The sequence below is a fragment of the Falco cherrug genome, chromosome Z, assembly GCF_023634085.1.
Source record: "Falco cherrug isolate bFalChe1 chromosome Z, bFalChe1.pri, whole genome shotgun sequence".
Lineage (NCBI taxonomy): Eukaryota > Metazoa > Chordata > Aves > Falconiformes > Falconidae > Falco > Falco cherrug.
In genome coordinates this window covers 41,414,536-41,440,537 of record NC_073720.1, presented here as the reverse complement: position 1 = coordinate 41,440,537, position 26,002 = coordinate 41,414,536, and the positions used below count along the sequence as shown (strand labels likewise).

At 39.9% G+C, this 26,002-nt stretch overlaps 1 protein-coding gene across 8 annotated transcripts in view; it reads right to left on the bottom strand.

Annotated features, from left to right (window-relative positions):
- CEP78 (centrosomal protein 78) overlaps positions 1-3,987 on the bottom strand; it is a 30,688-nt gene extending 26,701 nt beyond the window's left edge. The window contains exons 1-4 of one of the 8 annotated variants that reach the window (XM_055699105.1): positions 3,925-3,987; positions 1,241-1,515; positions 918-1,093; positions 245-317 (exon numbers count right to left, since the gene is read on the bottom strand). In XM_055699105.1, the coding sequence (XP_055555080.1) occupies positions 245-317; positions 918-1,093; positions 1,241-1,493 (502 nt within the window). In that variant the 5' untranslated portion in view covers positions 1,494-1,515; positions 3,925-3,987. The other 7 variants (XM_055699101.1, XM_055699100.1, XM_055699102.1 and 4 more) reach the window with 7 other exon arrangements.
- Between the last annotated feature and the right edge of the window lie 22,015 nt (positions 3,988-26,002).

Below are 26,002 nucleotides of genomic sequence, written 5' to 3'. Positions count from 1 at the left end.
AATATTATGACTGTTGCTTTAAATAAAAGTATAAACATAATTATAAAGTAGTATGGCTATTTACTAGCACCAAGTGAGGAAATTCAAGTCTTTAAATGTTGATAAGTCACATAGAATAAAGATTGTTATTTTAGTCACTATATACAAATTTAAAACAGGAATGAAATTATTGAAAAAACTTACGTATTTAAAGGACTAAAAAAAAGGGGGAAGTATATTTACATGTTTTTGATCCTGAACTTACTTTCTAATCCTCTGTCTCCAATTGGACAGTAGGCTAAAGAGACACTCTCCAGAGATGAAGCTGTGGCCAAACCCTTCAGAATAAAAGCAATGTTTGTTAACTGGCTTGAAAAGCAAAAACACAGAGAAAAGACCAAGTCATCCAAGCTGCTCAGACCTCCCTGCACGCCCTACAAGAAACTCTAGGGGTTTCAGAGGAAGATCAAAACAAGTGAACCCTAAAGCTCTCTTTAAGCCGGGGAGCTGCAGCTTACAGGCAACAAGCAGCAATCTCCTTTCATAGAAGCCACTCATGAGCAAACCAGACAGTGTTGCAATAACACATCTTGAAGACCTGTTTTCATCTCCTTGGTGTCCCTCAATTTGCCTTCTATTATGTACATGCACAGAAGTTTCAGTCACAAGCTTACGTTATATGCCGCAAACACATGGTATAGATGTTGCTATGATCTTTCTAATAAGCCCTGATGAATCAGGGCAAGGGAAGGTTATGTGATTTTGACAGGTTCAGCAAAACTAGGCTATACTAAATGTCGCAGCAGAGTAATTCATATCATGGATAACACAACAGTATCTTAGAAAGAACATCCCTGTCTGTGATTATAATTTCATTGCTACTTCTCTACATTCTAAGCATATTTTCCATTTATTTGTATACTAATATATATTCTCACCTTTGTTAAAAGTATTAGATCTCTCTCCCTCAGAAGCAAACCCTGCAGTTCTAAATTTTTTAGTACATCTGATACACTGAGACAGCTTTTGACAGCTTTGCATAGTTGGCCAGTCAAGTCTTTTGATCGAATTGCTGGAATTCTCCTTCTGAAGTATGTTTTGTATCTTTCAACACCTAGTAAACAACAAAAATTAACCATCAGTAAAATCCAGTCACTTTTGACTTAAAATTCCTTAGGTATTACAATTCCTCCCCCATGTATTCAATCACAAAAAAATGCGTATATCAACATATTTATCTTTTACAGCCATCACTACAAACCTGATTCTTCAAGACCCTGTTGATGATAACTTCTTATTCCAATAGAAGTCAGAGTCTTATTATGCCTGACAGCATTCAGAAGTGGTGCCCAATCAGCAGCTTTGATGCGATCTACAGTTAGGTCAAGAGCACCCTGAGTCAGGTTAGCCTTCACAGCTTTCAGTGGGACAGAGCCTTGAAGAGCACAAAGATGTTCATAGTGCGAGTAGAAATCCTGCATGCACTGTCTTCTTATTTTGACTGACTCAATCATTCCTTTTATGTGACAAACGTCTCTAAAATAAAGGAGGGAAAAAATAAAAAGATATAAACTTTTTCCAATGTATAGTTGATTTCACAACAGTCTCAATTCAACATGCATACCCAAAACATGAGTATGTTCATGTATACCATATAGCATTTACATGTCTTTGATATGGCAGCTAAAACATTGATGCTCACTGTGTAAGTAGAGCTGAATGCATAAGAGGGTGGAAAAAAAAACAACAAACAACCCACATTTTTATTCTCCCACACAAATAGGAATACCCAAAACACAAAAGGCCTAATGTTCAAGCACTAATTGCTGTAAAGTTCTTGTTTTCATCTCAAAATTTAATTCTGTAGGGTCAGCATCTGCACACTCCTGAAAGCCTTGGACACTCCCTGATCCAAGATCAAGGGATACCAATGATGATTCCATACAGAACTAGCAGTGAGCTTCTCTGCTACTTTATTCAAAAGTCTAAATTCTCATAACACAGAATAACATGTGTGTTTTCATAAATAGTTTTGCCATTGCTTACCTTATACACTTATCTCAGTGTAAGGATAAACACTTTTCAGGCTAAGTTTCTGTTAACACATTAGTGCCTGCATAGCAAAACAGTACTAACCCCAAGCAGAATCTACATACTGCTACTGCTATGCCACAGCTATTAAGTAATTCCACAGCCTCAACAGGAATATCTGTCAATATATTCAGAAGACCCATTTATTCATCTATTTATTTATTACTCAAGACAGCATTAACTATGCCATATGGGATATCAAACATTGTTCACACTGCGAACATTTTTTTTTCATATTGTTAAACACTAGAAGTCTTCCCAAACACTCTGCATGTCAACAGCGGACAAGAATTACTGGATACGTACAATCATGTCAGGACAGTCATTTGTAAGAATTTAATTTAGAATTTTAAAAATCACATTATTAGTATTTAGATGATTTAAACTTATTAATTATAGGAATAGAAACTCTAATAATAGTTCCTCTATAGCTTTTTATTTCTTTTTTTTAGCATTAGATAATGATCACACTGTGGCCACAGGAACAGGAATGACTACACTGTAATCCAACACTTCAGCTTCAAGAAGTGACCATCAGTTGTAAAGCACCACTGACTTCAGGTGATGTATTGATGCACAACATTATTAGCCTTTTAAGGTTTATTAGCCTTTTAAGCAACATGCTTTCACCGTGACTTTCATGGCAACACCTGAATAACACACCTCTAACTGAAGTAAAGAAAGGAGCTCTTGGCCCTAGCACCAAAGTTTAACGCACTTGCAGGCAGAAAGGCAAAAGGTCAAACTAAGCAGACCCACAATAACATCCAATTGAGAAAAAACTATGTAAATGAGAACTCTTCTGCATGGAAGTTAGTCCATCTGATGCAATCCTAGAACACCATGACTGGCTCTAACAATATACACAGGGGACTATAGTCTACCATCTCTCTCCATACAGAAGCAAGAAGACATCAGATGATACTAGCTGGTGACAAATCAAAATAAAAATTAAAAAAAGAAACAAAGTACATTGGGAAACTGAGAAATCCAGTCCTATGTTAAGTTTTTAGGAAGCTGTAAGTTTACAGCAATTCAAAAGACAGCTAGGCAAACATCTAAAGGGGAGGGGGGGGAAATTCCATACAAGACCTCCGACCACCAAAACAATGACCATGCCCTACATCCGGAACTGCAGAACACACACAGGAAGCTTAACCACATGCTTATTTCTCTTCTACACTTTATTAAGCATGCCCTGATGGTCTGCTGGGGCTAAACACTTATCTGACCTGCCGGATCACCATTAAGTATATAATACAGCATCCACCTAACATACGCAAATAACTCCGGTTACAACTGGGTAAAATAGTTTTTTTTTCATTTTTCACCCGCCAAATACTGCCACCAAGTCCGAGAACTACCTCAGTGCTCCGCTTCCTCAAAAAAGTACACCGTTACACCAGCACGGACGGCGGACCGCGTTGTTCGCTATCAGCCACAGAGATACGAGAGAGGCGCTTGTGGGGGGCGGGGGAGCAGCGACAGTCGTTCCCCCCCAACCCGCCGGTCCCACCTTCTCGGAAGCGGCCTACAGCCGGCCCCTGCGGATTCCCAGACGGGCCACCAGCCCCCTGCCCCACCCCTCCGTCGTGACACGGACACAATCGCCCAGGAGTTACCCGCCTTCTTCCCTGCCCCGGCCCCGCAGGCCGCGATCCGCCGCTGAAGCGCGCCGCCGGCCTCGGCGGCAGACCCGCACCTCCTCCCGACCCGCCGGCGGCCGCAAACCGTTACAGGAGCCGCCCGCCTCCGCACGGCGCTGGGCCGGTTTCCCTGGGATCCCAACCGCCGCCGGCCCGCCCGCCGCCACGTAGCGCGCGAGGCTGCCGCCCCCCCACCTCCTGCTCTCACATTCAAAATGGCCGCGCCCAACGGCCAGGCCGCGTCGCTCCGCCCCGCCCCGCCCCTCGCCGCTGCAGGTGCGTGGGCGTTCTTTGCCGCCGTAACCGTCGCACGAGGGGCGGGGCATTCCCAGCGCGCGGCCAGCCTCGCTTCGGGACGGGGCGCGCTTATTGGCCACGGCGGAGCTGGGGGGTGGGTGCTGGCGGCGGCGAGTCCAGAGGGTGCTTGGGGCCCCCCTGCCCCGTTCTGGCCGGGCTCTCGTGGCGGGGCTGTGCGCGCCGTTCCCGCGGCCTCCACGTTCCCGCGGGCGCTGGTACCCGAGCGCAGGCCGGTGGCGCGGCGCGCCCGCCGCCGGGAGCTGCGCCCCCTCAGGCCCGGCGACCCCTGGCCCGAGCCCTGCGCCTTGCGGGTGTGTGGCCTGCCGCCCGAGGTGACGGGCACCCGGCGAGGTACAGTCAGCTACTGGAGTCGCTACTGCGGTGTAAATGCTACTGCGTGAGTGAGGGCAGGGACCGTATAGGACATTCCTTCCCCCCTCATCCCCACAGGAGCGTCGTGTGCCTTTAGACCAGAGCTGGGCAGGAGAGATCTAAACCAGGAGAGGCCTAAAAACAGAATTTAGAGAAATTTTACAGCTAAATGTAAACAAGCCTTGCCTGTTCCTTTAAAAAAAAAAAATCCCAAAGCTTTTACATGCAGTGCTAGAAGAAAGCAAACAGTCCTTCAGCATTTTAGACACAGTGCATATCTGTACTGTTAGTGAAGCGTATACATGAGCTCTATAGGTAGGGAAACCTTATGACTTAGAGCAGTAGCTGCAGTCAGCTGGTCTGAGCTGTCTGTGCACAAGCTGCGTTTCTCAATAGTTTGCTAGGTTAGTTTACAAAGGCATGACCAGATCAGAGTTCTCATTCACATTCAGGGCAGAGCATTACTAGCACCATATTGGCCAAAATGACTCGAATGTAGGCCTATGTGCTGATCCTAGAATTTGCAGTTTGTTCATGGATAGGCACACCAACTAATCAAGAAAATTATTACTGTAAATTGATGAGTAAGAGTGATTTGGTTATTTAAAAAGTTACACTTCTCCCCTGCTTGTAGGCAGCAGGATTTAAACTCAAAACTGAGCAAGCTCCAGAGAAATTAAACAGGTTAAGGCCCCGAGAACACTGTGAGCACATGGAATGTTCACACAGATGTAATATTACACAGTGTCTTGAAGCAACTGAAGCAGCCTGAGACCTGTATCAAGTGTGCCAGAACAAGAATTATTTCAGTAAGCCTGAGGTCACCATCCATACAAGTTGTTTCACAGTGACATTTTCTGAATTGAACATAAAGGACAAGGGACACAGAGCTAAGATCAGCCAAATGGCAACAGCAGGTTTTGTGACTCTATGACAGAGTTTTTCTGGTGCTTGTCATATCTCTGGGTGCCACAGACTATAAACACAAGCAACATAAAATTTAAATATTTTCAAGAATCTTTACTTTTAAATATTTGTTGTTTGTGCTACTTAGTTAAATCACTTTTTAACAGGTAGGGAGTTAAGGGGTAGGGACTACTTCACTGCTGGTCCACGTGCATTTGAAATTTTCTCTTTGATTGGTATGTCCATAATCACATCTGTACTTTTTTAAAAATTCCGTTACCCATCTTATTTCTCTATACAGTGTTTTCACTTAGTCTGGATTTTGCTCTTGTATTGGGTGAGCTGTACAAACCGTCTTTCCTCTACAAATTAAAGGTGTAAGATGATAACCACATCTAAAATAATTTAGGGGTAGAATTTTTAGGCATGTCCCTTTTTCTTTGGAAATGTTCTTTGGAAAATTAATCTAATGTGCTTGACATATTTCAGAAGCAGTCACTTGGAATTCTATGCATTTTAGGCTATGAAAAATAGAAAGCAGCTGTGAAGATTCCAGGACAGACAGACCTGATGTTTGCAGACATTACATATTGGATACTCTCCAGTCTTGCATTTTGTCGTCAGTTTCAGTGTCAGTTATGCTGTCAGCTGGGGAGACTGGAACTTAAAATTGAATTTTGAATCACAGCAGCACTGTCACTGCCATGTAAATGAAGCAAGAAGCTTATCTGGATGCAATTGATTAGTCACATGTAGTGCACCAAGGATAAGCCTGAAATAAAAGCAAGACGAAGTGTGACTGTTAATATAGCTTTTGTAATTTTGTGGCTTGTCAAAACTATCATCCATGTTCTTTATTGGCTATAGCCTTGAAACAATCACACTAAATCTCTAAAACTGCAGGCTGCATAGATCATAATTAAGTTATAACTAAAAGGGAATTTGTCTTGTCAGTAAATAAGCATCTCCAAAGCTGAAATTCATAATATTGCAGAGAACTTGCTCCAAGTTGCTGCGTACCAAACTTGGTTTTCTGTGAAAATGTAGTGGGTTTGCATGGCAAGGTTTTGGTAGCAGAGGTGCTACAGGGGTGTCTTCTGTGAGGAGCTGCTAGAAGCTTCCCCTATGTCCAATGGAGCCAGTGCCAGCCAGCTGCAAGACAGATCCGACACTGGACAAGTCTGAGCCCGTCAGCGACACTGGCAGCACCTCTTTGTTAGCATATTAAGAAGGGGAGGGAGGGGAATCTGCACCAACAGAAGAGAGGAGACTATGTGAGAGCAACAACTCTGCAGACACCGAGGTCAGTGCAGAAGGAGGGGCTCCAGGCACCAGAGCAGAGATTCCACTGTGAAGCCCACGGCGAGGCAGGCTGTGCCCCTGCAGCACGTGGAGATTAATGGTGGAGCAGATCCCCACCTGCAGCCCATGGAGGACCCCACGCCAAAGCAGGTGGGGGCCCAAAGGAGGCTCTCACCCATGGGAAGCCCACGCTGAAGCAGGTTTGCTGGCAGTACTTGAGGATCTGTGGAGAGAGGAGCCCAGGCTGGAGCAGGTTTGCTGGCAGGACCCCATGCTGGAGCATGGAAAGAGTGTGAGGAGGAAATAGCAGAAGAAGCAGCAGAAACGTGTGAACTGATTCTAACTCCTGTTCCCGGCTCCCCTGCACCACATGGGGTGAGGAGATAGAGAAATAAAGAATTAAGTTAAGCCTGGGAAGAAGGAGGGGTGAGGGGAAGGTGTTCTTACTGATTTGAATGGTAATAAATTGAACTGAATGCCCCAAGCTGAGTCTGTTTTGCCTGTGGTGGTAATTGCTGAGTGATCTCCCTGTCCTTATCTTGACCCATGAGCCTTTTGTTGTATTTTCTTTCCCCTGTCCAGCTGAGGAAGGGAGTGACAGACAGGCTTTGGTGGGCACCTGGCATTCAGCCAAGGTCAAACCACCACAAAAAAAATAATGCTGAGTGTTCATTTCCTCAGCATTTGAATCACTGATTTTGGTTTGCATTCTGTTTACTCCTCTAAAGTTTAAGGGGTTTGTTTACATCTTTTTTTTAAATTTTTTTTAATCAGATTTTGGTACACATGACACAGCCAAAAGGGCTGGGCACTGATAAGTGTCAGAAATGTTCCGTGTATATGAATCATTGTGTAGGCTCTAAATGCAGGCTTTATGCAGTAGACAGCTGCAATATTTGTAATGATGAATCTACAGTTGATGTCTCATTCTGCATCCTAGTCTTTACTCTGTAGGGTTTTCACAGCCTACAAACTGAAGTAATCCCCTTTATGGCCACTGTGTGCTTTGTTCAGTTGCTAAAAAATGTAGTATAATACTGCCGTTCAAGAATTATTCTAGATTTCCAAGGAAAAAAAAATTACGGCAAGCTATGACCACTTCAACCTGAACCACAGTATTATGTGAATGGGGTACGTACTACACACTCCCTTGTTTTGCAAATGATAAAAAAGCCATATTACCTTCCTGTTGTTCAAAAGTATTCCCATAGTCTTTTGTGGTCACAGACTTCCAGATAGTTACACTAGTCTCTACATTCAAATGTAGAAAGAACAGAAGACAGAAAATAAATTTATTAGAGCATGAAAGTCTGCCACAGTTGACACTTAACAATACTTATTCAGGACACTAGAAAAGAGGCTGATTTACACTAATAATCATTGACAAGATACAAACACTTGACTTTTTGAGGGCTTTTCTTAATTTCTTGCATTTATTCATTGCTGTATATCAAAGCCCAACTTACCAATAATGAGACCTTGAGGTTTTTTGCTTCTTAGTAACTATCCATACAAGTAAAGTAGTATTTAAATATTTTTAAGCATGCAATATATACGACATGCTTGTAATGACATTTATTTTAGAGTACTTAGGTCTTGGAGTAAGCCATTTTGCTGTATTTCCTTTTTATCATGTTCAGTCATTGCCTGCATAGCACTTCTGACAATATTCTGACAAAAATATGAGAGCTATTCAGTTAATTTTGTCTCATTGAAGTATTAAAAAATGATACTTGGAATTTTTACTGTAGTGTTTTATATTTTCTCTTTGGCTAGATTTTTCATTTTTATGTAAAGTGTCCCACATTTCGTGACTATAACCATTACTTGCTTTTTCAGTCAGAGAAAGTTCCCATTACTGTCTTAGAACTTCAAAAATATGCAATGACTTGGTGAGATACCAGATGTCCCTGCTGTAGAGAACAGTCCCAAACCAGACCTAATTCTGTCACTTTGGCAAATGATGTCTTCTTTATCAGTCATCATTTTGCTGAATTTGTTGAGCTAATTCTTTTTCTTGTTCTTACCATTTTGTTCCTGTAGCTTTCTAGGCCATATGCTCTTTGGATTTTGTTTGTTTGTTTGTTTGATGTATACTAATTCTAATTTTTAACCTGATTTAACACTACAAACCTTTGTCAGTCTCACACCACAGTCAGCGTTAGCTTTCTTAGGGGCATCAGGGAGAGAAAGAAAAGGCTGTGCCGTCATCTACTCTGTCAGTGGGTGGGCAGCAGATGTTTTTCTCTTGGCATTATGGAGACATTTGGAAGGTATCCTACTGGAGTGGTGTTTTTACACATTATCCCTTACTGCATAGTATGTGTTAAAGGAACAACTTACCATTTTGCCTGCCTTTTTTTTTTTTTTTTTTTGAACTTCTCTATCTAGCCTTTTAAAGTCTGCTTCCAAGACTAAATAGCTAGCAATTCTCTCTGTTGTGCAGTATGCCAGCTGGGATTGAATGCTAAGTGGCAAAAGGACAAAAAAACAATTTCCAGAACTATTGGAAAAAGTTTTAAGAGCTGCTGCTAGAGCAGTTCTGCACAGCTTCTGTCCAGAAGCCTCAGAGGGTACATTGTTGCTAGGTGGCAATGTTCCTCAAGCAAAGATGGATCAGTAGAGTCTGTACATCTTTTGCTTAAAGCAAGGACAAAATAATTACTTCCTTGTGTCATCATTAGACAGCTTTATCATACTTTTCTTGGAAGCTTATGATTGCATAATGACAAGTGAACAGTGTTATTTGTTATTTGCATTATACTGTAACAGGGCAGGGCACTTCAACACACACAAAACGAGTAAAACAAAATTTGGATGTCTTACTTGGGGCAGTCCAAAGGCATGTCAGGTTAAAAAAGAACGAGTCACGGTTTCTGAATTTTCACAGTAATGCACAGTGAGAGATCCAAAGAGGTGTGAAACTTGGTGTAAAGAAAGAAATTCTTCTGATAATAAGCAATTGCCGAGAATCTCTTGAAACATGGAGTGGGCACTGGAGACTGAAGCAGTGGTAAGGAGATAAACTTTGGACAGCCTGAAAGCAGAAGAGAAAGAGAAGGCTGGTCAAGGTGGAAGTATAAAATACTTAAAGACTAAGGAGACCAAAAAAAAAAAAAGAAAAAAGGAAAAGGGGGGGGCAAAAAAAAAGCAGAGTGCAAGGGTAAGTATTCTTTGTTTTAGAAATCTTGAGTTGGATACAGACCAAATAGATTCACTTCTCTCCACAACAGCCAGCCATGCCATCCATTCCATGTATTAGCATTCATTTTAGGAGACTTGGGAGCTCCAAGTCCACATAATGAAACCTGAATGCAGAGCAGCTGTTTTTCAGTGGAAACAGTATTTTCCCCCTTTGCTCTACCACTGGCTTGCTTTTTGCTCTCAAAAGCCAGGTTCTAGCCTGCAGTTTGGTTTTGTTGTTCCTTTCTGTCACACTGTCAGACAGGTACAGAAAAACTTCTCTTTTTGGTTCACGTTTGTCTCCTTTTCATCATTACTAGTTTAATCACTTCTGATACTTTACTCAATATATAATGAAATCTTATATTCTGTTAATAGCAAGTCCCCGTGTGACATTAAATGAAACTTGCTCAGACTCAGAATTTTCGCATACTTCTGTAGTCCTTGTGCCTTTGAATTTGAGAGATTTTATATCAGGGTAATGCATAGACCATTTTATACTTCTAGATAGAAGTTCCTTTCAAAAAGAGGGAACTAAAAGATCCATAAATGCATTTGGAGCTGGATAAATGTATTCTTGGTTTTGACCTGAAGTAAAGTTTGAATGTTTTACTAAAATATAGAAGGCCATTATATGTATTTTTGCAACACCTTCCCACAAAGTTTTTTTTTAATTAAAAGTTTGTAACAAAAACCATAGAAATTTAGAGCTTCTTTAGAATACATTGCTTAGTTTTCTTAAACTTCATGAAAACAGTTAGTCTTTATTGTTTTGTATTGAGGTAATATTATCTACCTATTTCACTAGATAATTCATATTTTCCCAAGGATGAACTAAAATTTCATCTCAGTAAGGTTTTGTTTATTTTTCCAAATACCCATCTAGATTTGTATTGAAATTTTAAAGTTCAGACAATGTGCAACATTGTTCAGAGAACAATGCAAAAATTGTTGTGCATGAAAAGATTGCAGGCTTTACAGTAAGAACTTTTTTGCAACAAATGTTAAGAACTAAGATAGAACTAAATTTCAATATACTTGAAACCAGTTTAAAAGAATCAGCAACATTACGACTGTCAAGAACAATGTTTTTTGCCAACAAATCATAGCAAGGCTATATAATTTCAAACTAGATTTAGTTTTTCAACAAATTAAGAACTAGGTAAGGTTGGGTAAATAATGGAAGGATAACATTTTAAGAATAAAATTTCAACAGTAATGAAGCACATATAAACCCAAACCTAACTCTATTAATAGTCTACCTGAACTTCTAAAACCTTCATCTGAGTTTTCAGAACTGTCAAGAGATCAAATATTTTTTTGCTTATAAATTTCTGTTTAGGAATTAATAAGAATCAACAAATGTTTATCCCTCAAACAGAGAAGTATGGTGACGCAAGTTGAGGCAGACAGAAAAACACTGTCTACATGGCTGGGTTTGGACAAAATGGCAAAATGGCCTTTATTGTTTATACATATTGCTTATATATCTTAGATAGTACATGTGTCAGACCCTGATAGGCTTTCTGTGTTCTTCTCCTTGCTTGCTATTTGCTGTTGCTGTAGGTGCCCGTATGCTGTGGTTCTAAGTTCCGATTCTTCACACCCTGTTTACATACCTGACAATTTGTGGCTGTCTTAAAGGTACACGGCTAAGTCTTTGAAGTCAACTAAATCATCTGCAGACCCGCTGCAGACCCAACAGAGAAGATGATCAATGTCTTTCTTGCTCAGACCAGTCATCTCTCTTGCCCAATACTCATTCTCCTACAGTTGCTAATAGAAATACTCTATAGGCATAAAAACCTGGCTTTTGTCCAGAGAAGGGCAACGAAGCTGGTGCAGGGTCTGGAGCACAAGTGTTATGAGGACCAGCTGAGGGAACTGGGGCTGTTTAGTCTGGAGAGGAGGAGGCTCAGGGAGGGCCTTGTTGCTCTCTACAACCACTTGAAAGGAGGTTGTAGGGAGGTAGGGTGTAGGTCTCTTCTCCCAGATAACAAGCGACAGGACAAGAGGAAACAAGAGGCAGTCCTGGGTTAACAGTTGGACTTGATGATCTCAAAGGTCTTCTCCAACCTGAATGATTCTATGATTCTGTGACCATTTCATGCCCTTTTCTCCTGCTTGCAGCTCCAATGCCCTATTTCGATTTTCTCTAGAGAAGTCACAAATAAATCATTGTACTGGCAGAGAAAAGAACTGAACAGGAATAGTGCTTCTGTGTGTTTCCCAACATGTGTTAAGTACTGAATATAAATTAATTATATAAAAATATACATTAGTGTCTTTTATGCTACTTTATTAATAGATCACTTTGTTTACCTTATCGAGCACCAACTGGTAGTCTTCAAATTCAGATCCCCTACCCACAAGGAACACTGTAGATACAAACCATACTGACACTGTTTCTGATGCAGTTTGAAGGTATAGTAATAGCGATGAAGGGATTTTTAGCCATTATTTTAATTATTTAGTTGTCACATATAGTGCCGGCTCATTTTACATTATCACCTCAGAAGTCTCATAAAGACATAAGTTTTACTGTGGCATGTGGCCTAATGCACTGCTGTATGTGGTGGGTTGACATTGGCTGGCTCCCAGACATCCATCCAGCTGCTCTTTCACTACTCCTCAACAGGACAAGGGAAAACATAGTAAGATGAGAAAGATCACAAGCTGAGGTAAAGACATTGATTGCTTACCAATTACCATCATGGGCAAAACAGACTTGACTTGGCGATGATTAATTTGCTGACAATGAAAAAATAGAGTATGATGGTGAGACTCAAAGACACTTACCTACCTACCCACTCTCCTTTCTTCCCAGGCTCAAATTCACTCCCAACTCCTCCACCTTCTCCCTGCTGAGCAGCACAGGGGGATGAGGAATGGGGGCTGCAGTCAGTCCATAACTACTCCTCTCTGCCACCCTTTCTTCCTCACACTGCTCCCCTGCTCTGGCATGGGGTCCCTCCTACAGGATACAGTCCTTCACAAACTGCTCCACCATGGCTCCTTCCCACACTGTGCAGTCCTTCAGGAACTGACTGCTGCAATGTGGGCCCCCCACAAACCAGGAGGCTGCTCCTGTGTGGGCTATCCACAGGCTGCCACTTCCTTCAGGGCATGTCCACCTGCTCCGGCATGGGGCCCTCCACAGGCTGCAGGTGGGTATCTGCTCCACCGCGGACCTCCATGGGCTGTAGGGGGACAACCTGCTTCACCATAGTCTTCACCACAGGCTGCAGGGGAATCTCTGCTCCAGCATCTCGAGCACTGTAGAAGAATGGCTGCAGAAGCATGGCCTTAGAATCTCTGAAGATCTGCACAATCCAGGCCTGGTATTAGAATAGGCCTGTAATCAGAATTGCACTGAAGTTGCTGTGCTGAAGATAACAAGAAAGGTAGCCTTGAGCTATTCGTGAATCCTGAGACCAAGTAATTATGTTGTGCCAACAGGCCGTGGCTGTTACAAGCTACAGCTGCTGGGAAAGCAGGTGCAGGGCCAAGAAGGATAGGGACCGGAATGGGAATATAGGGAGTAACAAACTACAAGGCTGAAGCACAGCAACACAACTAGCTACATGGAGAGAATGCTTACTTTAGTCATGATAATTAGGGGTGTGAGAACCACGCGCGCTTAGAGACTACTAACCAATTATATTTCTGCTTTACGAATATGCATGTGTATCGGTTCTATATAAGTAGTGTTAGAAACTAATAAAGTTGAGCAAGATGCATAACTCGTATTGAGCCTCTTCTTGCCTCCGGCGAACCCTTCTTCCAACAGAGCACCTCCTCCCCTCCTTCCCCATTGGCATTAGTGTCTGCAAGGCTGCTTCTCCCATGTTTTTCTCACTCCCTCTCACAGCTGCTGTGCAGTGTTTTTTACCCTTTCCTAAACAGGTTTTCCCCGAGGAGCCCCCTTCTCGGCTGAGGGGCCAGGCTGTGCCCTGCGGTGGGTCAGCTGGAGCTGCCTGGACCTGGCTGTGCCCGATGCAGGGCAGCCCCGGCTGCCAGTGCCCGGGCACGGCACCCCATACACGACACCATAGCCCCTGCCTTGACAACTGTGGCACACAGAAGGGAAAATTTGTACATCCTAATGATTATTAGGATAATGTACAGCACACATGCTTCTCAATCTTGAAAGGTTTTTTAGAGTTTCTGAAAACTAAGCACAAATACAAAAATGTATTTTTTTTTACCGGCCATATATTTTTAAACATAACCGTTATTATCTGAATAAGAGAGGTAAATGGATACCTGCTGGAACAGTGTTCCCAGAGACAATAAACAGCAATTGGTAATGAAATTATTTCTCTCTAAAAGGAACAGGCTAAGTGAGAAAGCAGCTACCGCCCACTGTATTTCTAGCCAGGTCAGAAGAGCAAAGGAAACTTAGAAACACAATGAATGATCAATATACAAAGTAAATAGAAGTAACAGCCTGACTTTTATAAAATGTACTTGAAAAGGTACGTACAATTGCCATCGCAGTTATAGGAGATCATACTGCTGATGATTCAGTGCATACCCTGAGGAGTACAAGATGAGAATATTCTGCACCAAGTACTAAACAGAAGCTAGATGTTTCTCAGGTGATGGTTTGAGAGAGACAGAGAGAAAAAGCAAAGCTGGGAAGCTGCATGTAGAGATAGTGTGCAATCCTGAAAAGAGCGGGAAAGAGTAAGAAGGCAGGAATCAATCAAAGCACCTGAAAAGTGATTCTAGTGAGATTGCTCTTGTCCTGAATATGTAGCTAACATGGACTCTTCCACTGTACCAGCAGAACTTCCTTGTGAAGACAACTTGCAGTGCTGGCTGACACAAAATTGAGAGCTGTAATCTGAAATGTTTCAAAAACTGCTGAGGAAACCCAAGAAAAGACATGTCTATTTGGGGCCGTATTTGCTCAATATAATAATAGTCTTTGATCATATTTCAGTCTTTCTTTACTGTTATATTTTCTTTCTGACCTTAGGTTTTACTAATTAAGTTAACTGAGAAATTAGCATGTAATTTTGTGGAAAATCAACAGCTTTAAGAGGCAGGATGATACTTATTTATCAGGCAGGTGACAGTAACTGTTCAACTTTTTGTTTTTTCCTAAGGTCTGGTAATGAGAGAGAGTCCTTTTTTGACTTCAATTGATCAAAGTTATTATTTGTTTCAGTGCCACTACTATCATTTACTATAAAAAAGAATGCTTTCCTGTACTATCAAAAAAAGAATGCAAGCAGTATTGAAATCAGTGTGTTCACACATTTTCCTGAAGAGCAGAAAGCTGCACTGGGGATTTAGCCAATATTTGGCCAATATTGGACAGCTAATTCTATTGATCCAAATAACTACATTTCAAATGAGAAAATATATTAGAAGAAAATAAACACAAATTAAAAGCTATGAGAAAGTGCCTTAGGAGTGGATTCAAAAGAAGATTGTAGACTGGGATGTAGAACAGAGAGTCCCAGTGAATACCAGTATCCCTGGCGTGGTGAATAAGCAGCCCATAAACACGCACACTTGGGCTGGAACCTCAAAGGAAGCCCCCAGCCATTCAAGCTGCCAGACACTGGAGTCTGCTTCCAGCAGTGGAGGAAAACCAGATTTCTTATGAATTGGAGCTCCGTGTATTTATGAAAGCAGTTATGCTGAATCCCCAACAGCAATAGGAGACTGGATCAATACTGTGATCCAGTGAGTTACAATTGCGTGAAATAGCCCAGCTCCACATCATGTGACGAACATACTGCTCCTGTCTGAACTAACTGAACTTTGATGCAGGCAGATGCTCAGCAAGTAGTCTTCACATACTTGCGTAAGCCCTGTGTGAGGCTATCGGTGAGAACACAGCACCAACCCCCAAAAAAGTTTGGCTGGATACTGGGCTGATAACGAGCTGAGACTAAGCTGATAACCAGCTGAAACTGCATGAACACAGCAGAAAATCTGATGATAAATCAACCACTTTACACTATAAATATCTGCAGCCATCAGGGCCTGTTGAGCTCTCCCTCTGTAGCATCTGGCTGTGCTGCAGTGATCTCCCCTTGAGCAGGGACACCTCCCAAGGTCACCCCTCAAGGCTGAGAGATCCCTTACCTGACACTGGACACTGATGGTTTGATAGGTGACATTTTTTGCATGAATGTAACATTTAAGGTACATATACTAAGTTTATGCGATAATCTTTGTATCCTGTATTAAGTGTCATAAACAGTATTGACTGCTAATCCATCTTATTAAATGTTTGACATACCTAAATTTACTGATCAGAACTCAATAAACTAACTACTACATGCAATCTGTCTGAGTGATCTCTGCCTCTTCTCCTGCGACACACTGCTATCTCTGTTTCTTTATATGCAGAATCATTCTCAGGAAAGAAAGGTATTTTCAGGTGAAGCTTAACTGTCTGCTTTATAAACTATCCAACTGCCATTTTCTGTATGCAGGTTCTTTTTCTTTTTTTCACAGCACAGCTAGCTTAAAGACCAGCCGTCAAGTATTTCAATTCTCCAACATCTAGGCACGAGATACACTGTAAGGAAGACAAGACAAGGCCTCTTCCTTCAGCTTTTGACTTTGCAGCCTGCACTTATATAGCAAAACACTTAAGAAATCAATTTTATTCAGATACGTAAATCTGTTTGAGCCAAGTGGAGTTTACAACTAAGTGCTTTGCAATTTTCACGTCATAGCTGATACTTCTAATTTTTATGAAGAGACATGAAAAATTGAGTGAGATTAAGAATCACAGCTTGTTGCTGTATCATATGCAATAAAATACAATTTTTCAATATTGAACTCCTTATGCATAATTACATATTAGTATTTAAAAATAAGTCTGTATTGCTATTCATTATTTATTGCTACTTCAGGAGTAGATAGGATTTCTAAACAGATATTGATTAGACTAGTGGGAGAAAGAACACATTCACTTTATGGACTGCATTAGTATAGTTTATCAATTAAATGCTGCATTTTTTGGGGTAGAGATCTTGTTATGAACATTTCTTAAACCCTGAAATACCAAACTGTTCATGCTAATACAGATAACAAGATACAAACAAAATAATGGGTTTATTGCAAAGGTAAACCTAGACTCCAAACGTTGCCTCATGAAACAAAGCTTCTGTGTCTCTGTGAGGCTTTAATCAGAAGGTGATTAGGCACACTTGAATGCCTTTGTAATTTTTCTGGATTTTACATCACAATGACTTGTTAAAGTCCATAAAAATTCATCTGGTGGCATGTAGCCACAAAAATCTGTGTGTAAAAGTGAGCTCATCTCTGTGATCTTTATTGTAATTCCTGAATAACAAACCCAAATAAAGTCTCCAGAAAAGTTTTTAAAAACTGGTCATCATGGAGAGTATTCCACAGAATGTGCCTACTGAATATGTTCCTTCAAAGAAGAGAGCTTGTTGTGAGGGTGGTAGGTACTAAAACGAAATCCAGAAATGCTGACCAAGGAAACAATGTCCTGAATAAAACAAGTGATGTTTGCCTAGTAATAAGGGAGCTGCTAACTGACTGGGTGTTTCATTAATAGTGATGCATGTAACTGCTAAATTAGTTACTCTGTACTTACTTGCAGAGTGGCTGAAGTTTTCTTTGAATTCAGTTCTACTTCTATCAAGATGGTATACATGAATACACACAAATACAGACAGCACTTTGCCATGGCAGAGAGAAGGAAATGTACCCGTTGAGAGAACTTTTATTGTTGAAATATCTATTTTTGCACACAGGGCTTCACATATGTACTTCTCTTGCAAGTACTGTCAATTAGGGCTGGAATCCCAATGTTCTATACGCTAAATTGAATTACAGGAAAAAGTTGATTGCTGTCTATCCACACACTTTACAAAGCATATCTGGTACTACTGCATGAAAATATACATGAACCAAGTGGCCAAATGGGGCAATGGAGACAAAAATGGAATGTAACAGAGATTAAGTACACCATAAGAACTGGGGACTATAGTTTATGACACAGGATTCTAGTAACAAACAGTACTCTCGGCTCACTGCTAGAACTAGCTGTTGTGTATTGTGTCAGACGTAAGCCTCAAGGAAGGACTTGATAAAACTTTTGTGAAGACTGTGGAGCTGGTTTTTTTTTTTTCGTTCAGAAAAAAGAGAGGGGTAGCAATCATAAAGGTAAAATAAAAAAATTAATGAGATACTTTAGCAGCAGGAAAACAGAATTAAAACTGTAATTAAATCAGACTTCACATGATACAGGGGACAGAAAAATTGTAAGTTATCTGAGGTTAAAAAAAATGTCTTCATGAATCTTGAGGAGTTATTTCTTTAATGAGACCACAAAGTGGGAGCAAAAATCAACCATTTTGGTTTAGCTGGTTTATTTCTTCATTAACTATCACAAATGCCTGACCAAGCCACACAACTGCTTCAGAAAGAGTGCAAGATACTGTATTGGGAGCCTTACAGAAGACATTAAACTTGAAGAGTTGGTGATCTTGAACAAGCCATGTCTGACCTATTGGAACTTGCATTTGAGAAGCCCACATGTTATTAGTACAATCTGTAAATTATAACATCTATTTGGGAAAGGTAAACTACATATGGATCAAGGCGGGGGAATGTATTGGTCCTCCCCAGGAGGAGAGCACTGCACACTGCAGCGCACCTGGGCAGGTGCTGCATGCCCAGGGTGGCCTTTCAGGCTGTGCCATGGCATGCTGCACAGCTCCCTTGGCCATGGGACAGACTTAGACCACGCATGGTGCTGGAGGAGCCTGGAGGCAGCTCCTGCTCAGCACCGCAATGACACCTCCTGCATGGCCTTGCAGTTATCTAACAATAAGGCAAGGAGTTCTCATGAGAACATTCTGTAGAAGCAGAATTGTTTTCTTGCAAGATAATTATATATTACTTCAAATGACCAAAAGGGAGTTTCTCCCCACGGACAGGATCTGCTCTGCACAGTGCACTGTGGGAAAATCCATCAAGATTCCATCTGATGTTGCATGAACATAAGGGGTGCAGCATCTGAGGGCACACAAGATGTTATTCACTATCTATATTAATCTTCCTAGTCTGTCCTTTTGCAGCAGTTACCTTACCAAGCCATTTGTTGTTTGGCCTTTCTTACTGAGATCCAGAAAGATTCAGAAAGAAGCAGCAGTGCACACCCCAGAGAACAGATGGTATTTGGTGTTTATGAGGCCAAAGAAACGGGGGTTTGCTAAACTATTTTTTGGAAGTCAGAACTATGAAAAAGAAAGGTAATTTCATTTCAAGAATCTTGAACTCCACAGAGAAATTTAAGAGTAAGTACCAATATATATGATAGACTAGAGCATTTTACCTAAATTTTTTTTGTGTACAATGCTGCCACCTGTCATGGTTTAACCCCAGCCAGCAACTAAGTACCATGCAGCCACTCACTTGTTGCCCCCACTCCTCCACTCCAGTGGGAGGGGGAGGAGAACTGGGAAGAAAGGCAAAACTCATTGGCTGAGATAAGAACAAACTGATAATTGAATAACAACAGCAACAATAACTGTAATGAAAAGGAGAGAGGGAGAGGAATAAAATCCAAACGGGGAGAAAAAAACAAGTGGTGCACAATACAGTTGCTCACCACCTGCTGACCGATGCCCAGCCAGTCCCTGAGCAGCTGTCAGCAGGACCCAGACAACTCCCCCCAGTTTATATACTGAGCATGATGTTCTATGGTGTGGAATATCTCTTTGGGTAGTTCAGCTAGCCGGGCCTAAATGGACAGTTTAATTATTTCTTCATCTCCAGAACCCCTGGTACTATTGTCTCAATTGTCTCAATTTAATAATTGTCTCGGTGTCTGAACAGTCTCAACAAGGATTTTCATTTCATTTGATGTTGACCTGTGACAAATTTATCTGCTTAGAGCACAACTTCTGAAAAAATTTTCTATGGAGACTAATATTTCTAGTCACATAGCATTTTTAGCTTAATTTGCATCTAAGGCTATGACATATTCTTAGAAGGTGTTGATGAAACCACTAGTCTTTCAGCAAAAAAACACAAAAGTTTAGTTTAGGTCATGGGAATTATGAATTTTTAATATTTTATATTAAAATATTAAACACTGCTTTTCTTATTAAATGACTATTGAATCTTTATTCAAGCAATTTTGATCCAAAAGACACTGTCTATGCTTATTCAAATGTCAAGACAAATAGGTAAGTACTTTCTGCCACTTGTCTCTATAGCCTTTTCCAATATCCAACATATACACAGAGTGCCACTCATTCATCTCTTTAAATCCTTATTTGTTTTCTTTTGATTTAACTACATTTAGGGTCTAACCATGAAATTGTTTATTTATTTAAAGTTGTTATTTAGGCAAGGGAAGCAAAGTGATATTTTACAAAAAGACTCAGTTGTGTCTAATAGCCTCGTATTAAGTGAAAAAATGAAAAATAAAAAATACAGGTTTTGGCTTTGGGCTTTTTCTTTTTGAAATACACTGAAATAAACATTTTTTCTGAATGCTGTTGATCTGCTAAGCTTTGTACACTGCTTATTTAACACATTGGATGGCAATTTTTATTTATCAAATGAAAAAGAAAACTGGTAACATATTATAAAAGACTTATTTTTATTTCATCTGGTTGTATATTTCATAAATGATTTCTAATGGCAACAGTGATGTTCCAGACTCAAAAAAATGCAATTAACCTTGTAAATTCACTGTACCTTAGAACTGATGGTTTTCTAAAACTGGTGTTGCTGGAAGAAAAGGAACAATGACACAACTTACACATGTTATATTCTCTGTATCTACAGAGAGGCAAAGCCTGTAGGAAGAGATAATGTCTTTCATTAGAACATCTGATATGTGTAGTTGAAAAATGGTAATTCTTGGACTCGGTAAGTTTGACCATGCTGCAAATTATACTGCTTTTTAAAGACAATGTAATTGTTCAAGAAAATGTATTTTGAATTAAGAAATATCAAGGGCTGATACTGCTAAGTGGCAGAACCAGGCATCAGCCCTTGTACAGCCCTAATCCAAGGCTGGTTTAAAACCCAGTCAAGTTAATCAGTAGGAGAATAGAAAAGCAATAGATCATCAATTTGTATACACAGGTGCCCTCAGAAACACAGATGTCTTTAGAAAAGTTAGTATATATGGATAGGAATTCCTTGTTCAAAGAATAAGTGTGCATGAAGGATTGTGTGAGTTAAAGCAAGCGGAAAGAAGATCATGATCCAAAGGGGACCTTGAAACTGAGGCAGAGACTGGAACCAGAATAAATGAATCAACAGGGACAGGGTCAGATGATGGATTCACAGAACTGACAAGACCAAAGGAAACTCCTCAAAGTTTGGACACTGACAAATGATTTAATAAGTGTATATAAGCTAAGCTGCATCTCTTTGTTCTCTGCCACTCACTGAGGTGGTAGCCCAACTCTTGAGTTGTGATTAAAGCACGCCTAGTGGTACGCATGTCTGTGTGAATGTCTCCTTTACTAATACTAATACTGGGTTTAACATATGTCAAATGAAGTTGTCAGTATTTGGTTCAGTAAAGCTAATCCATACCTTGATCTACTTTACAACTTAAAGACCAAAAGAAGCTGACACAAAAAAAGCAACTTCACTACTGCCTGCATTACTTCCTGTCTTTACCTGTAACTTACACACTAAAGTGCTCAATTAATAACAAGATTGACAGTAAAGAAATTAGTAAAACAAAGAAAATTGCATAGAGGAAGTCAGTGTCTTTAGGGAAGAGTGCTATACAGCGCTATATCGGGGGTTTTGCCCTCTTTAAAAATTCTGAATTTAAATTCAACTTGCATGTTATTTTGGTAAGATAATCTGTTTCTGTGTTCATGTTTCTCCATCCATTGATTGGTTACTTCTAACAAAAAAGCCCATGCCAAAACCTAGTCATGATGCATAAAATCTTGAGTTGGTATCATTGGTATGCATGACAGAACATATTTAGGAGAATTTTGACTCATGCTTAGGGCCTTTTTACATGTGCTAGCTCATTTGAGGTCATTAAAAACAGAATAAATATTTGACTCAAAAATATCAGGAAGTGAAGAGGGGGGTAGCCATTTATAATTACCTGAAACAGGATAATAGCGGCACTGTCATTTCTGTGCAAAGAAATAAAGCATGATGTTTCTTACAGACACTGAATTAATTCTTAGAGCATGTCTTAAGCTTTTTCCAAGCAAACTGCAAAACTACAACACAAACGGTGTGCAGTGCACTTTTGAACTAAGCCTTAAAAGGGGAACTCAAAGGCCACTGGTCTGATGCATTTAGATTCCAGGCTCCTAAGGGATATTTTTCCCATGAAAAACACTGCTTCTCAGTACATTGTGCAAAAAACTACATGAGGAGCCAAATTCTGTTTTCAGTAAATCCACAAGGCTTCTCTTTCACCAGTTTTAGCTGATGATTTGTATTCTAAGTTAAAAATGAGCCTGAAGTAAATACTTGCAAAGTTTAGCAGTCACCAAACAGCCAAGAAAAGAAAGTAAGGCTTTGTATGTTAAAAAAAAATGCAGATGCATTCATGCAACATTTTGTGCATTTGCTAAGCAAACAGATGGTCAAACATGACATCTGTTTCAGCTCCCTTCTAGAGCTTTTGGAGGAATAAATTGTATCTTATCCTGAACAGAACCTAAAGGCTCATTCTGGTTGTCTTTTCATGCACAATACATGTAGAAGCAACAGTATCACTGACATAAAGTCATCACCTTTCTTTTGATATCTGTGTGCATGTATTTGTTGCGATTTATACATAGGGGTCCTGAATTTGGAGGGCCTGTCATATGAAGTGGAGTGACAACATTCTAGTGTACCCTTCACCAAGTGCAATTGCCTTACTACCAAATAAAATGCATTTGGGTCTCCACCAGTAAATCACTGGCTAAACTTCTCTTTACTTCAACTTGATGGTTGATTTCTAGTCTAGGTTTCCAGTTATTCTGAAACACAACCGACTTCTGCCTCCACCCATAAAATCTCCTTTGAATGCTGAGACTGTGTATCCAACCCTTACTTTGGTAATAAACTGAAAAAAACAAAAGCCAGGGCGGGGATGGGGGGTGGGGGGCAGGAGGGGCAGCGAGGCAGAGAGAAGGAGAGACAACCAAAAAGCTTTGCCAAATTTACAAAACATAGCTAATAAAACAAAAATTTAAACATTGCCAGAAAACTAAGTTGTCCTGGGAAAATGGCCTACCTAGAACTCTGTCTGAGGCTAACAGCTAATAAGGATTCACATTAAAAAAGGAGTATTTCTGTGAATGCCTGTTAAATGCCAAAGCACAAGCTACTTCTGAAAATATTTATGTAGACAAGCAATTCTAGGAAAATGCAACTCATATCGTTGAGAGTTTCTTCAGAGGAACCCATGGTATCCCTGTAATACAATACTGATGTGACAAGGCTTGTGAGCCCAATTTCACATTGACTGTGCATTTAGACAAAAACATGGGGGTATGAAGGGAGGAGAACAGGAGAGCTGCTTGTTCACAATGTTCAGTGCAACATGTACACTCCCAAGCACACAATTCAGCTTCACCTTTTCATTTCTTATATGTATGTCTTTTTGGCTTTTCCACGTATCTGTGATAAAGGTATCAGTGCTGCATATAGAAAGAGAAACACTGGCTTGCCTGAAGGCAAAGGAAGTATCCATCAGTGTTTATTACTTAAATTTCTTTTTTCCTTCTATAATTTTCCACCTTGATATACCAAAAATACACCCACGTTAATTTCTTGTTGACTATTTAGCTGTGTGACACAGCTAAATATTCCTTTTGGAGGAGTAAACTCTACTTTGTTCTCAGTCAAACCCAGTGGCTCAGTCTAATTGGTTTGATTTCTATTGAAAGCATCTGTAGAGAGAACAGCATTACTGACTTCTATAGTAATCAGCATCATTCAGGCATCCATGTGCACACACATGTTGTCACACTATTATCTCAAACCAGAGATTATCATAAACTTCAGAATTTACAATTATCAACACGTTATTAAATCTTACAGCAAAAAGAAATCATAAGACAGTGCACCATTTTTCATTAGCATACAGCAGTCTCTTCATAGACAGGTAAATGGAACAAGATAAACTGTATGCTTGCACAAAGATTAAATCCTATCTTTGCACAGGACACATGCAAAACATGTCAAAGTATACACGCTCATGCACATCATGCTATAAATGCCAACAAACCTGAGAATACTAAATACTTGGAAAACAAATTAAATACTCTAGTTCTCTCCACTGTTAGCATCACATTAGCAGAAACTGGAAAATGGTACTTCTTTATTGTTAAAATTTTTCTTTTACCTGACTGACATTTTACCCATCAGAACAAAATCCAGGTTTTCCAGTTATTTGTATACAGTGGGACAGCAGGGGGAGCTCAACGCTTTTTTCCTGATAAATCTCACAGAATCATGACTAGTTTCTTAGCATAAGCAGATATTAAATGGCAAAAGTTTCCCCTCATAAGTACAAGAGGTCTGAATATGCAATGAAACCCAAAAGTATAGCTAAATTGTTCTCAGCATCCAACTTAGAATTTAACCACAGATTCTTCTGAAATTTTCCCAGTCTCTTCAAAGTTGTAGATCCATTAAACATTTACTTTGGAGTAAAAAATTAACTTCTTGCAATCTCTTTAAATATATAACCACCAAAACAAAAACAAAATTTCAGAGTATTTTTATTTCGATTCTGTGTAGGGTTGTGCAAAGCCACAATTCAAAATATAACCAGAATAGGAAGCAGACCAATACAAATATAGCACCCTGACAGCTTGCTTCTTTACAATACCCACACGAAGGTAATGCATGTTTTTTATCTGAGCGCATTTAAACCACCTTAGCACTCTATACAACTGTCCATATAGGTCGAAAGCAGCATTTTGTAAGTGTTTCAAAGTCTATTTTGTCTGTCTTTTCAGACAAATGAAACCAGCCATGTTATCCTTTGCCCTACTGATGCATCTCCGTAATTCCCTTAAGTATTACTATAGATTCACCAGTCTTTCTTAAGAGAATACAGCATTATCTAAATTCAGCGTTAAGTGCAGGGGGATTTGACTAATATGCAGCAATCACTGTACTACTACCATTATCTGTGCATCTCAGGCACAATAATTTTTTCCATTTCTGCCAAAGTTCAGGTTCACAAATCATCCCATACTGGCTTAGGCAACGTACTATCTGGCTATCTTACAGTTAAAGTGAGGTTATAGTTTTAACTAACGTTACATAACTAAAGTTACAACTGTATTTATAAACTGAGGCTTACCATACGACCAACATTTTTACTTCAGAATGGAAGCAAGTGCCTCAATTCCTGCAGAAGTGCCAAATGGAAGCCAATTATTTGCTATCATCAAGCTCAGTTTTCTCCACTATGTTAAATACCTTTCCAGGAATCCTACTTTCCTCAAGTATTTGTGATGGTTTTACATAAGACTTAAAGAGGACTATTTTTTCTTAGTGCTACAAGCTTTTCTAATGGACTGTCACATGAAGATAGCAAGATACCTCCATTGTTACTGTACTTTCACTTAAAGGAAGACATTGATTATATGTTGTCTTAAGATCCTTCTCTGCACTCACTTTAAAACAGTAAAGACTGGAAACAGTCTCCTGATGGACTTCTGCTATAATTTTATAAAATCAGATATAGCAATAAAAATCATTTAATTATCCATTCAAAAATGCAATTGACCAGGTCATAATTTTTATCCTTATGTCACTTATCACTCAGATATTTCCTTTTGTTTTTCACAAAGAGATTTGGTAGTAATGTGCAAAAGATATTGATGCCTCTATTAATACAAGACATAAAGCACAGTCCAAGTACAGAACTTACTACTGAAGCTTCCAAATTCTTGCAGTGAATTTGTGTTTGGATTGTATACTGTAAAAGGCAATTTTAGGAAGTACTATTACATGAAACAGAATATTTATTTTCTGTTCATATTCACTGGAAAAATATCACATTGTCTCATGTTTACATACTCTAACACTATATATATGGAAGTTCTGTGGTAAGAGGTATTTGCCGTTTCCTAGCTGTAAATTGTCAGTTTGCATTCACATATAAATTAATTTTTGCACTGAATTTTCTCCATTTATATATTTATTTCTATGTTAGTTACCTTTTAAGATCATCAGGTGAAAATACCTCCATAAACACGAGAGAACTA